The sequence below is a fragment of the Terrapene carolina genome, unplaced genomic scaffold (assembly GCF_002925995.2).
Source record: "Terrapene carolina triunguis isolate 2854851 unplaced genomic scaffold, T_m_triunguis-2.0 Scaffold189, whole genome shotgun sequence".
NCBI lineage: Eukaryota > Metazoa > Chordata > Testudines > Emydidae > Terrapene > Terrapene triunguis.
In genome coordinates this window covers 7,565,607-7,579,368 of record NW_020664540.1, presented here as the reverse complement: position 1 = coordinate 7,579,368, position 13,762 = coordinate 7,565,607, and the positions used below count along the sequence as shown (strand labels likewise).

Here is a 13,762-nt window from a genome sequence, read left to right as displayed (position 1 = left end):
CATTTTTTTTTTTTTAATTTACATCCAGATGTGGGAATTGGAAGAAGGATACAGTTAAAATGGCCCAATACTCCAAATTATAGTAGGTGCTTCACGTTGTATATAGCTTGTACAAGGTCCCTGACTGGAAGAAACCTGACTCATGACTAGAGCTGGCAAAAAATGTTCAGTATATAGTAAATTCACCAAAAAATACAGTTTTGGGGGCCACTGAAACTATTTGTGAATTTGGATCAAATTCTAGGAATAGTTTCAGCTAAATAAAAATGAGGAAAATGTTTCCGGATAGCTCAGTAGTTTGAGCATTGGCCTGCTAAACCCAGCATTGTGAGTTCAATCCTTGAGGGGGGCATTTAGGGATCTGGGGCAAAAATCTGTCTGGGGATTGGTCCTGCTTTGAGCAGGGGGTTGGACTAGATGGCCTCCTGAGGTCCCTTCCAACCCTGGTATTCTAAAACAGTGAAATTTGTTTAAATGAACCATTTCAACGTTTTGTTTCAAAATGAACCGTTTCATTTTGGAAATGTTGTTTTGTTCAAACTGAACAAAATTTATTTGGTGGTTGTTTTGGCAAGGAAAAAAATCGGTTTGGTTCAGAATGAACCACTTCTTTTGTTTTGTTTGGGATTTTTCAGTTCGGCCACTAACCCAGAAAATCAGTTATTTGCTTAGCGCTACTCAGTCAAGGTAGTGGGCCGAGTGCAGCAATAAGATGTTACAGTCACTCACCTATCGGGTGCATGTAGCATGACTGAACAGTTGGCACTAATTTGCACTCTTGTTGACAGGCTCACTAGAGAGCATACAAAATGAATGGGCTTGGACATGTCCAAGTCCTTCTAAGGGCTGAGTTACATTGGTAGGGATGGAAGCTTCTGTTGCCACTGCAGGTGCATTACCTGAATCAGGCACTCTTCACAGTATTTAAATTCACAAAAAACACCATCCTGAAATGGTACAGCTTTAATATATTACAAAGAGGCCCAGTTTCTATATATTTGAAATATATTTTAGGCCTGACTTTTTTTAAACCAGGTCTCCTTTTTGACAGTCATTTTGGGTCCACAAGTAATTGTTAGCACAAACGAAGGCATATGGACACTTAACTACCTGATTGTAGCTATAGGTCAGGTAGTCAAATGTCTACATTCCCTCATTTGCACTCCCAATTAGTTGTACTAGCAGTTGGTTGAAGGTGTAAAAAGAGAGTCTGAGGCTTCCTTGGCGACAAAATAAGATCACCTCCAACGAGGGGCGGTAGCTTCGTCGCCTGGAGCGTGGCTCTGAATGATGAAGCTCTGTCCACACCAGTGCTTTTCGTTGTTAAAATTTTTGTCGTTCAGGGGCGTGTTTTTTTACACCCCTGAGCGACAAAAGTTTTAACGACAAAAGTGCAAGTGTAGACAAAGTTGAGGCCCTTTGAAGATCAGGCCTATAATTATAGAGGGAACTGGTAGTGACATCTATGTTTAGGTTGCCTTACGTTTCCATTAGAAAAGATTCCTTCAACCTTTGTTTTGACAAACTATAACACCTGCATTGTTTGCAGCTAGACTTTGAAATTTGGCAGGGATAAAGCCCTTGAACTATCGCCCTATTGTCCTATGGAATTCAGTTCAGATTTTGCTGAGTTATAAACTATTGAAAATCACCATTTCTCTTCTGTCACTAGTGTTCCATTGGGGAATTGTGGCAACACAGGAAAATAATAATTGAGCATGAACATTCTATGGTCCGGTCCATGTCTCTGCCACTGCTGCAGCAGACACTGTACTAAGAACATTTGTGATCTGCCAGGCGTCTGTATTATGCATATACATTACAACACAATCTTTAATTTCTTGGTCGCTTACTGTTTTTGCCACTGGACCCCTTGTTCATTCAGAGCATCATCCTGCTCCCATTGAAGTCAATAATGAAACTCCCATTGACTTCAGTGGAGCAGGATCAGTCTCTCAAAGCACAGGATGGGTACACACAAGAAAGAATTAAGGTTACCTGGGAAGGATATATGTGGCATTACCTATGTTCTAAGTGCTTGACCTCACAGCTTAAACAACCATCATTTAATAACATGCAAGTGGAGGGCGGTATGCAAAATACATACATTTTACACCATTCATAATATATTTTATCAGATATGTGAAATACATTCTTTTCTTTATAGGCTTTGAATAAAAAATATTTGATTCTTTATACTTGGTAACTATAAAGAAGTCTTGGACCATTTCTCTTGGGTGTTTTTAGCTGTGTAGTATTTGTCTGTAACCTAGATATCATATTGAGCATGTATTTGAAATTCCTTGCAAAAAGTGTCTGTGGTAATTGAAATGTACTGCCAACTCCCCTTTAGAAATGATCAGAGGTTTGATTTGTAAAATAGGCTGTGTGTATGAGTAAATGAGTTAAAATGAATGTACTGCGCAACATCTGCAAATCACAAGATGCGTTCATCATCTTTCACGAGTTTAGATCGTAATCATGGGCCCTTTATTTAAGTTTCCATGGTGATTCTCAAAATGCTTTCCCCCCTTTCTAATCAGAGCATTTGTAAATCTGAATGTTGAGTTTTTTCTTTCCCATGAGTAAACTTGGTTGTATTAATATAAAGATATTAGCGTGACAACTTATGGAGCTGTCTCCTTCCAGGACAAAGATTCAGCAGCAGAAGTCATATCAGGCATTTGCTCTTGATCCTCTAGTTCTAGCATTTAATTAGCATATGTTTTTAAAAATGCAGCTAAGAAACAGCACCCCACATCATAACAAGTGCTGCAGTTACACTTTGACTTCTGCTTGACAAATCCCCAAATTATAACTGTGCGGTAGCACGGTCCACACAGAGACTTATATTGTTGACTCGCATTCAATTTGCGATCCACTATAACCCCCATACTCTTTTCAGTGGTGGTACCACCTAGCCAGTCGTTCTTTTCTAAGTGTAGTACTTTACACTTGTCTTTATTGAATTTTTGTTGATTTCAGACCAATTCTCTAATTGTCAAGGTCATTTTGAATTCTAATCCTGTCCTGCAAAGTGCTTGCAAATCCTCTCAGTTTCGTGTCATCTGCAAATTTTATAAGCATATTCTTGACTCCATTTTCCAAGTTATTAATGAAAATACTGATGAAAACACTTTCTTGCTTTTTCATCTCAGCTTTAAATGCTCAAGTCTGATGAAGCAAATGTTCTCTCTGCACCTGCTAGCTAAACTGAAACCAAAAGTAATTAAGGCAAAAGCTTTCTGTGCAACAGAAACTGAGAGTACTTGACTTTTGGGGGGAAAAACGTAACTACTTGCATTCACCCCATTGGAAAAACTGGAAATAATACAGATACTTATTTAATGCAGTACATGATATTGTGAGAGATTTATAAAGCTTGAGTTGACCTCAACAGTTAGATGTCCTGTCCCTGCCCAATTCTTTAAAAAAATAAGAAAGCCCTTTTAACTTATTAAAATTTCAGGAGGGCTCATTGATACAGCATTGGTAATTGAGTGCCATTTACAAAACAACTATTACACAATTAAAATAGTGTATTTTCTCAAAGTAGAGGACATTTATTTCTCCCCACAGTAGTGAGATTTCCCCTGAGGCATAGGCAAATACCACTTACCTACCAGGAGACCAATTTCTGAGAGCAATACTGGTCTTATTGGCAATATTACTCAAAGCCAGACAACAGAGGCAAATCTGATAACAAAACCTCAACGTAATAAGATTCAGTTTCTGATAGATTCCTGGTGGAAGCAAATTTCACAGCCCCTGAGAGCTACCTTGTCCTGGTCCCCTAGGGACCAGGGATAGACGGCAGGCCTACTGCAACTGTCATGAAAGGAGGTAGGTTTGAGAAGCAGTCAGGGTAGTTCTAATTGGATTAGTATTGGACACACTTAATGGAGTCTGGATGTGTGGAAGCAGGGTCCTATTTCCCTAATCGTAGCCATGTAGCTGTGTATGAGTGGGATATAGATGAAGCTAGATTTCACCTCAAAAATCAGCCATTGGCATGGAGAAATGGCCCCACCTTTTTGCACTTGCATGCATTGTTCGTTTGTTCAGCGGCTTGGATATGCAATGGGGATTATTGAAACAAGTCTTGGCAGCCACTGTTGTGTTCTTTATCCTCAAGAGTAAGTAACAAAATAGTAACACACTTGACAGCTGGTGTGTTCACATGCACACACAAACACACACACACTCCAGCTGTCCATTACACCCACAACTCCCTTGGCCTCACAAGTTCACAAATGAAAACTTCCTCCTATGCTGTTTCCCCTGATACAGATGGCTGGGGAACCTGCAGTGTGGCATTGTACTTTCATCTCCATTTTCATTTGAAAAAGCAGGCCAAGTGTGGGACATCAGATCCCTTCCCCCCTCCTCCTCCCCCCCCCGCCTCCCACAAAGGATATTCAAACACTAATGAGAACGCAGTGATCCCATATTCAAAGCCAGCATTGTCAGTAGGAGGGGGAAGGGTAGCTACAGCAAAATGTTCAGATGTGTATCTTCATCTTTAAAGGTTAGAATTTACATTGTTCTCAAAAGGTTCCTCTGCTGACTCTGACATGCAGAATTGGTGATGCCTATTAGCTAGATGCTGTAATTTCGTTTTTGTGGTGTAACCCAAGAGTAGATTAACCCTCAGTTTTCTTTCTTCTGCACTTGGTAGTATTTGTTTCAGAGGCTGTGGAGGTATTATTGGAATGCTGAGAAGGTTTTAGAGCCCCGTGTTTACTACTTTGGCTCCTCACATGCTAATGGTTATATATGGATAATGGTTTTCCTTTTTTTGGTTTTGGGTGTGGGAGGAACAATCACATTTTTAAAAAGTTGGGGGATCTGCAGGATGGGAAGCCAGGACTGACAATGTGTGATTCCTGCAGACACAGCGAGGCACCAGAAAGATTTCAAAAAGTCTGAGGGAACGTGCCCTCCTCATCAGCTCCCCCATGGTAGTTATATGTCTTATTGCTCTCCTTTTCCTTCCCCCCCAAAGTAAATATCTGAATTGAAAATATCCCATGTTTTCCTACTTCTGTGTCAAGTCCTGTGAAATTGTCAAAAGCCTGTGTTGTGTTTTTCTCCCAGTGAACAGTTATGGGGAGGATGAAGAGCTAACCACATCTTCAGATAGCGACGACGAGGTGATTAAACAGTTTGCGATCTCTGTGTCGCGCTCGCAGAGTTTTCGGTCGGGGGTGTCTGAAAAGGCAACACAAGCAGGTTCAGAACGTAAACCTAAATTCAACCGCTTGCTGTCCAACCATGAGGAGTACAGTACCGAGGCATCTGAATGCGAAGGTATTGTCTGTCTCAAATGAGCATTAAAACACTTGCTTTGAATCCACAGCCACCTAACATGGAGAGAATCCTTTTATTTTGGGGAAGAGGCAGCCTTGGTTCTGATCTGCTCAGGCTAAAATCCATCTGCAGCTTATTCCTAAAGTACTGACTTAAAGCTGGATCCAAATCCTACTGAAGTCAATGGGAATCTTTACATTAACTTTACATGGATTTTAGATTAGGCTCCTTAATCATTAGACAAAATTCCCATGGATTTCAGTGGGAGTTTTGTCTGAGTAAGGACTGCAGGACTTGGCCTGATGAAATCTGTTGAACTGCATTTCTTATCAATACGGTGTGTTTTAGCAAGTCTTTGAATAGAAATTGCATGTTTCTTTAATAGTAGCTTTGCAAATACCAGGTAAATAGCAAATGAATTATGTAGCATCATTCACCAGTGCATATACTACATGTCAGGCAATGACAGAAGGTAAACATTTAGAGTACCAAAGGGAACATTTTTTTGACCAATCATTGTCTATTATTGTAAGTGGCTTTTGTATATTCCAAACAAACATGTATGGTTTTAGAACATTTACCCAAGCGCGAAATTGATCGGCACAATGGCATTCTATAATTCAGGACATGTCTGGGAGAACCTTTCCTGGGAAAGTTTCAGGAAACTGCCAGTGTGGTTTTAGTTGCACAAAACAATTGTGATTCTGAAATATTTAATTACCTGTTCATTATTATGCTCATTTTGATTTAGGCCCCTCTGTAGAACTGCTGTTGGATCATAATGTGGAATACAGTTACTTCCTTTGTTGTCTTTATAAACCAAAATTATTAGGATTAGTACTATTTTAATAATTATTATAAGTGTTAAAAAAAACTGTTAGGGCTCAGTCCCGCTTTCACTGAAGTTACTGGGAGTTCTGCTGTCTACTTTAATGGAAGCAGGATCAGGCCCTTTATTCCAAATAACACCCCCTTATTTATGTTTTAGATATTCTCAGATCCGCAGTCAAGTGTACTGCTAGCCTGACTGCATGATGGAGGATTCCCTCAGCCTGGGGAATCCATGGCTGAGGTAGAGTCACCATTGCAGGTATATGCCACCCAACCCCCTAACTCCCGATGGGGAAGGGGGTGTGGCCATAGTCTCTACATTCTTGTTATTCCCAGTTGGTGAAATGGCCTCTTGAGGCCAAAGAGAGGGAAGTATAAATTAGAGAAGCCCTGAGGCTGCTATTGCTTATGTCAGTATCCAGCTTGGCCCCTGGCTGGCTCCAGGATGAGAGGAGTGTAGAGATGGTGGAAAGTCACCTTTGTCCCTCTCCCTCTTGAGCTGCACAGACTATATGGCACCCAGCTTCCCTGGATCAGATCCTCAGAAGCCTTCCAGTGAGTTATGCTTTGTTCCCTATCACGAGTTTTAACACAATCGGGCGAGGAACTGCACAATCTCCTGTTGGGACATTCAGTAACCCAGGAAAGTGCCTTTTGTTAAATACTCTGTTGCCTTCATTCCATTTCTCTCTCTCTCATAGGGTGACCAGATGCTAAGTTGAAAATATCAGGACCGCCAGAGGGGACGCGCCTTTTTAAGTGTTACACTCACCTGTCCGGGGCTTCGGCGGGATTTCGGCGGAGGGTCCTTCAATCGCTGACGGTCTTCGGCGGGATTTCGGCGGCGGGTAATGAACCTTCCCACCAAAGAGAGAAGCACCCGCCGCTGAAATGCCGCTGAAGACCGTCAGCGACTGAAGGACCCTCCGCCGAATTGCTGCCAAAGACCCCGGACGGGTGAGTGTATAAAAAAAACCAAAACCCCCGAAACAAAATATCGGGACAAATGGCATCCCGACCGTGCTTCGGTCAGGACGCAGGACAAACTCCTCAAAATCAGGACAGTCCCAATTTTATCAGGACATCTGGTCACCCTACTCTCTCATCTCCTCTTTCGATGCCGCAGGATGGAGATAGTTATATGGGGTTTATCTTTCCCGTCTCTCTAGCTACAGTTTACCCATGTCCTGATCCTCCAGTCCAGCCATGCAGCAAAAGTAGCTGCTGTCTAACTGTTTGCAGTGGTCCCAAAATGCTGGTGCATGGTGTATTCTGTCCACACTCCCTTCTTCCTGGTATGCCTCCTCCCTTGTGGGCTATAAAGAGTGTGCTGTAACTTACAAGACAGGGGAGTGGCCAGCTAGCCACAAAGCAGCAGCCTCGTAAGAGCTTAGCATCTGGCTCTCATCATTCGCAAGGCACTGGATCCTCTGCAGTGTGTTAAGCTTCAGGAGCCTCAGCAGGCAGCAGCACTGGTTCCTCTCGTGGCCTCTCTGGCACATTTCCTGAGCACTGACTCAGTTACTTACCCCTTCTCAGAAATGGGGCTACTCAGCTCACCTGCCGTAGGCCCCAGGATCAGGGCTGAACCCCCCCCCCCCTCCCCAAGATGTCCCAGTTACTTAAACCCACCCTCTCCCAGCACCCCACCCCAAAGATGCAAAGCTTCCGGTTTGCAGTTTAACTCTTTCAGGGGCACACAGCAGTTGTGAAGCTATCAACGCACATGTGTGTGCACACTTTGCCCAATCTAACCCTTTTATGCTCTTTTACACTTAATCACGTAAGACACTGGAAAGGACAGATCATTCAAAACAATAAACATTGGAAACTGCAATGCCCCTCGCTTTTCCTTGTGAGTCCTGGGGGAACTATCTGGGTCCAGGCAGACAGTGTGTCCCCTGTCTCATGCAGACTGTTACATGGTAAGCGGTCTCTCTCTTATGGATTGAAGAAAATTGGCTCCGAGCCAATCAGCCTCTGCCCTTTTAAAATTTTCAGCCCCTCCCCTGCCCCCATGTCAGGTGACTGCCTTGCCAGCTTCACCATATGAGCACAAATCTGTTAGGTGACTTTGTTGCCAAGGTGACTTCCTCCTTGCTAAACCAGTTCTTCTGGACAGGGATCAGTCTTGTGTCTAGAGTGAGCAGATATCCAACAATTGGGAGCATAGGAGTCAATTACCTTCTACTGTCCGTCATTTGCTGCCAGCCTTTGGAATTTTCAACTCAGCATGGAGGCAAACAGACCATAGAGAAGACAAAAGGCTGCACATTCAAAATGGAGTTTGCAACCTGACACAGACATGCAGGATTCATAATCTCACACAGAATTCATAAATTGTATAGATATATTCCCAATTCATCACAGTTTCAAATGCTGGAGCATCCATCATTAACCTGGAGGGATTATTCCACGTTCTTATACATCTTGTTGGTAAGAAGGTTTCCCTGATATTCAGCTGAAAGTTTCTGCTGATTTAAATTCATCCTTGTATCACTCTAAAAAATGAATAGATTTTAAGACCAGAAGGGACAATTGTGATCATCTAGTCTGACACCTTACATGATACAAGCCTCAGAATTTCACCCAGTGATGACTCCATCCAGCCCAACAACTTGTAGTCACATTACAGTATGTCTTTTAGAAAGATATCCAGTCTTAAAGGTGCCAAGTGATGGAGAATTTTCCCACATCCCTTGGTAATCGGTTCCATTGTCCGATGATCCCCAATGTTTCTCTTGCCCATTAGTTGTGTTGTGATGAGAGTAGTAGACTTTTGTGGTTATAATGGCCAGGATCAGGCCATTTGCTTTTTTGAGAACTGGAACCTCAGTACTTCCTTTCTCCATCCCTTCAATACTTCTTCATTTGTCCGTGATTTTTTTTTTCTCCCCAGAAATAATTGTCCATGGTACAGTGAGTTCATTCTTCGTAAGTTCTTCTCTGATCTGGCACAGATGTTTTTGCTAAACTTCTTACAATGTCAAAGTATGCCCTCCCATATACACGAGCAGTTATCACTGACAGGACTACCGTAAATTTAAAGAAATAACAAGACTGTTCCATAAAGTAGTCAATGGTGAATCACACTTTTCTTTTATTTCCCTTGAAACTTGCCTTGTATAACACATTTGCTTTCATAACACTTAGAGAAAGTTGTTTGTTATATTAATATATTTCTGGAGTATTCCAATTATGAATAGTCTTTCAAGGCTTTCAAAATTCCTCTATTATTGATCTAGATATTATCCTGGCAGGAGTCAAAAACCACAAGACAATTGCCTGGGGATAATTTATTACTACAGTTATGTTTTATCTGAAAGTCTGCTGCGTGGTGTATGCTTTGATGGATGACCACCTGTTTAAAATGTGTCTAAGACACTGGCTTGCTAAACAAACACCTTAAGGAGAATCCATATTTGTACAGTAAATTTGTATACAGACATTTCTTTTATTTCTTGCTTGTTCTGCCTTCTTGCTTTTGCTTTTATTTTCTGTTTTTATATTTGCAGAAGAAATTGAGTAAAAATATAACAGTAAAAATCATGTTGCTTTCCACACAAATGGTGCAGTTCTTGGAAGGAACTAGAAAACAAATCCCTAAGATAAAAAAAAAAAGGCTTTGGCGTACTGGTTATGTAAATACAGTGAACCTCATTCTGATTTCATCACTTTTACCAGCATTACGGTGGTGTAACTCATTTTATTCCAAGGAAGGAAAATGAGTTATAGCACTGCAAAGCTTATTTATGTCTGGAACAAACCCTGCCTTTAGTTTCACAAGTATAAAATCAGAAGAGACCTGTTTTTCTGATTAAGCCACAAATGATTCTGATTAAACTATAAATGGAATCTGCCTAACCGAAGAGAGGATTTTCCTCCGGGTTCCACACTGTATCCTGCAGAACTCGTGCAGTTGCCAGTGCAGATTCTGTGTGGGGAGAGGAACAAGTGCTGTTTATAAAGAGATCTTCACTTTGGAGATAAGAAATTCACTGTTCGGACAAAGGAAGATAATTTTACCCTCAATAATTAACCTTCTTCGAGTAGTATCCCTGTGGGTGCTCCACTTCAGGTGTGCATGTGCCTCTCAAGCCTGTGATCGAAGATTTCTAGCTAGGAGTGCCCGTTCGGCCTGCACATGAGCCTTATGCCACCTTGTGGCAGATACCGAGGCTATCTGGGGTGCACGGGTGAACCACCCTCAGTTCTTTCTCTATCACCTTGGCCTGAGACGGAAACCTAGCATGTCCACCTAGAGCATACTCAGCCCTCTGTTTTTTCTTGCAGTTAGGTAGTTTATGGTTGTAAGTTTGTGTTTAGTGTTTAATATAGTTAGTTTTAGGTGAGAGGATTGTTTTCCCTCTCTCTTCTCTCTTGGACGCTTGTCTTCTCTGGGTGGGGAATGCCTGGCTCGCCAGGCTTCAAACACTGCCTCTCTTGCCCAAAGGCTATATCGGTAAGCGACGGGCACTCCAAGTATGTCTGTTGCCTAGGGGAGTGTTCCTTCTGTTTGGCCCTTAAGGCGCGGGTGAGGAAGAACAGAGAGATAAAGCTCAGACTGTTAGCCATGGAATGCTCCCTGTAACTTCCCTCTGGGACAGGTCAGGAAACTTCCCCTCCCCGCAATACATCTGTCTTCAGACTGTTCCAGTGGCAACCTTGAGGCATACTTCCCCTAAGAAAGGGAAGTCTTTGCAGCCTGCTGGGAAGACTCCCAGAAAGGGGACCATGGACTCTTACTCCAAGAAGTCAGCTGAAGAAAAGACCAGGTCCCTGTTGAGGTCCTCAGTCTCAGAGGGTACCATTGGGGCCAAGAACTCTTCCTCCAGTACCAGCAGGCCTGTGAAGTCCCGGAGCTCCAAATACAAGAAGATAGAGCACCAGAACCCTCCACCAGTTAGGAGGGTGAGGACTGGGTACCATCGAGTTCACCCCGTCATCAACTGCGAAGCATTTCACTCAGCCGTTGGTTCCATCATGTGCCTTAACCCAGCCACCAGTACTGATGCAAGCAGCTCAGCCAGGGCAAGCGGTATCATCTGTACCAAGAAAGTCATGGTGCCTGACATCTACAATGCCTGTTGAATGCCCATCATTGTTGATGCTGTCAGCTTCAGCTACAGCAACGACGACTACGGTGTCAGTACCAGGGTCGTTTCCGGTATCACAGGAATTCCAATACTCAAGGTACCTCTCGGGGTCAGATGAACCAGAGTCCTTGTTGACGGGTACTGAACGTTTCTTGGTACTGAGACCTTGGTCTCCAAGCGGCCATCTTGTGGTACAAGACTCTCCTGCATCCTCAATGGCTGCCCCATTGGAGGATGTGGAGGAAGACGACGAGGACTCCCAAGTGGTCTCCTCAATCTCAGTGAAGGGTTGTCCTACATACCCTTTCGGGAATCTGCCCTCACACAGGGAGGCCCTTGCAGGTCACCAAAGATGATGGAACCAGCTTTGCATGCCGCCCCCGCTTCCTTATGGACCCCTGCCGCGACCACATTGGGACCCATGGGCTGCCCATTGGCAGCAATTTAACAGATCACTGATAACGTCCTCCAGGGAGACCAGGGTTTCACATCCTTCCCCTCCACATCTGCCACGACAGGAAGAGACGTTAGAAGAGCAGGAGGCTAGAGCAGATTAAGTTATCCCTGAGACTCCCATTTCATCATCGTTGCTGGATGAGTCAGTTATGCCTCCACCACTTTCCATGGCTGATGGCAGTTTCAGGATCTCATGAGAACGGTGGCAAACACTCTGTAGATCCCTCTGGAAGTGGTCAAGGATCTGTAAGACAAGCTGCTGGATATCCTGCAGTTGGCAACACCCACCAGAGTGGCGCTACCTATTAATGAGGCTCTCCTGGTCCCCGCTAAGTGGCTAACACCTGACACTATTCTACCAGCGTGCAAAAGAGCAGATAACAAGTACTATATGTGCCCCTAAGGATTCTGACTTTTTATTTTCCCATCCACCACCAAACTCCCTCATGATGGATGAGGGGCATGAATGGGGTAGGCAGCACTTTTGGGGATCTACTCCCTATGATGAGGACCAAAAGCAGCTGGATCTCTTTGGACAAAAGTCTTACTTGTCCGCAGTTCCAGATCACAAACTACCAGGTGGTCATGGCCAAATACAACTTTACTAATTACAACAAGCTCACGGCTTTTATTGAGCAGCTGTCACATGATTGCAGGGAACAACTGTAGTTCACAGTTGCAAGGGGTCAGTCGTTGGCCAGAACAGCTCTCCAAATGTCTCTAGATGCTGGAGACACTGTTGCCAGATTAATCTCTACAGCGGCAGTTATGCTCAGGGCATCATGGCGCCAAGTTTGGGGGTTTCCAAGAGAGGTTCATAACACAGTAGAGAAACCCCATCTTTGACCACACAATAAGGAACTGTCTTCAATTCTTGGGCCATATGATAGCTTGCACTTTTGTGACCAGTCACACAAGGCTTCACCTCCATTGCTTTAAAGGTTGGCTCAGAACAATCTACTCTCCAAGGAAGGACTCCTTAGACAGGCAGGTGACAGTCCCTTTGCAAATAAAGCAACTCTGTGTCTGTGTGGACATCTCTTTCTGTCGCCCAACTCCATCATTGACTCTAATAACTGACTCATCCCTGTTAGGATGAGGAGCCAACTTCGGCGCACTCATGGTTCAGAACAGATGGACCTTGGCTGTATAGCAGGTGTTATTAAACAGTAGGAAAACACCAACCTGCATTGTTTACCTGCAGAAATCAAAGAGTTTCATCTATTGGTGCAGTTGTCGCTACCTCCAGCCTGAATTAGTTCCCTTTTCCATCATCCTAGATTTCAGATCCAGCAGGTAGACATCTGGGTTATCCATTAGCTTGGTCAAAGTAGACCTGGCTGCCATATCAGCCTTTCATCCCCCGGTCAAGGGATTCTCCATATTTGGTCACCTGGTATTGTCTAGATTTATTAAGGACCTATGGAATCTCTTCCCTCACATTAGACACCCCACCCCATCTAGGGACCTTAACCTGGTTCTAAACAGCCTTACGAGACTTCCATTCAGAGGCAACCTGCTGCTTACTTCATTTATCTGTGAAGATGGCCTTCTAAGGGCTGGTCTATACTTAGCCGCTAGTTCGGCGGCTGGGGATCGAACTTCCGGGTTCGATTTATCACGTCTGGTCTGGACGCGATAAATCGAACCAGGAAGTGCTCGCCGTTGACTGCGGTACTCCATCTCAACGAGAGGAGTACTGCGGAGTCGACGGGGGAGCCTGCCTGCCCCGTGTGGACCGCGTCTGAACCGCGGTAAGTTCGAAGTAAGGTATGTCGACTTCAGCTACGTTATTCACGTAGCTGAAGTTGCGTACCTTACTTTGACTTGGGGGGTTAGTGTAGACCAGGCCTAAGCTTCCATAACGTCGGCCCGTAGGGTCAGGGAGATTGGAACCCTTTACAATGTTCCTTACGTCCACATCCTCAGTTCCTACCAAAGGTTAGGTAGGAAAATCCTACCATCGGTTTTCATCTTACCCAGTCTATCCATCTTCCAGTATTATTTCCAAAACCCGATATCTCTTAGTAGAAATTCTATTTCTACACCCTGGAAGTTAGAAAGGCCTT

General features: G+C 43.7%; 1 protein-coding gene across 1 annotated transcript in view; it reads left to right on the top strand.

Moving 5' to 3' along the window:
• Positions 1 to 13,762, top strand: part of SYT16 (synaptotagmin 16) — a 46,833-nt gene that overhangs the window by 13,186 nt on the left and 19,885 nt on the right. Inside the window, exon 2 of the mRNA XM_024194407.2 lies at positions 5,098 to 5,310. Coding sequence (XP_024050175.2) covers positions 5,098 to 5,310 — 213 coding nt within the window. The remainder of the gene's footprint in view (positions 1 to 5,097; positions 5,311 to 13,762) is intronic.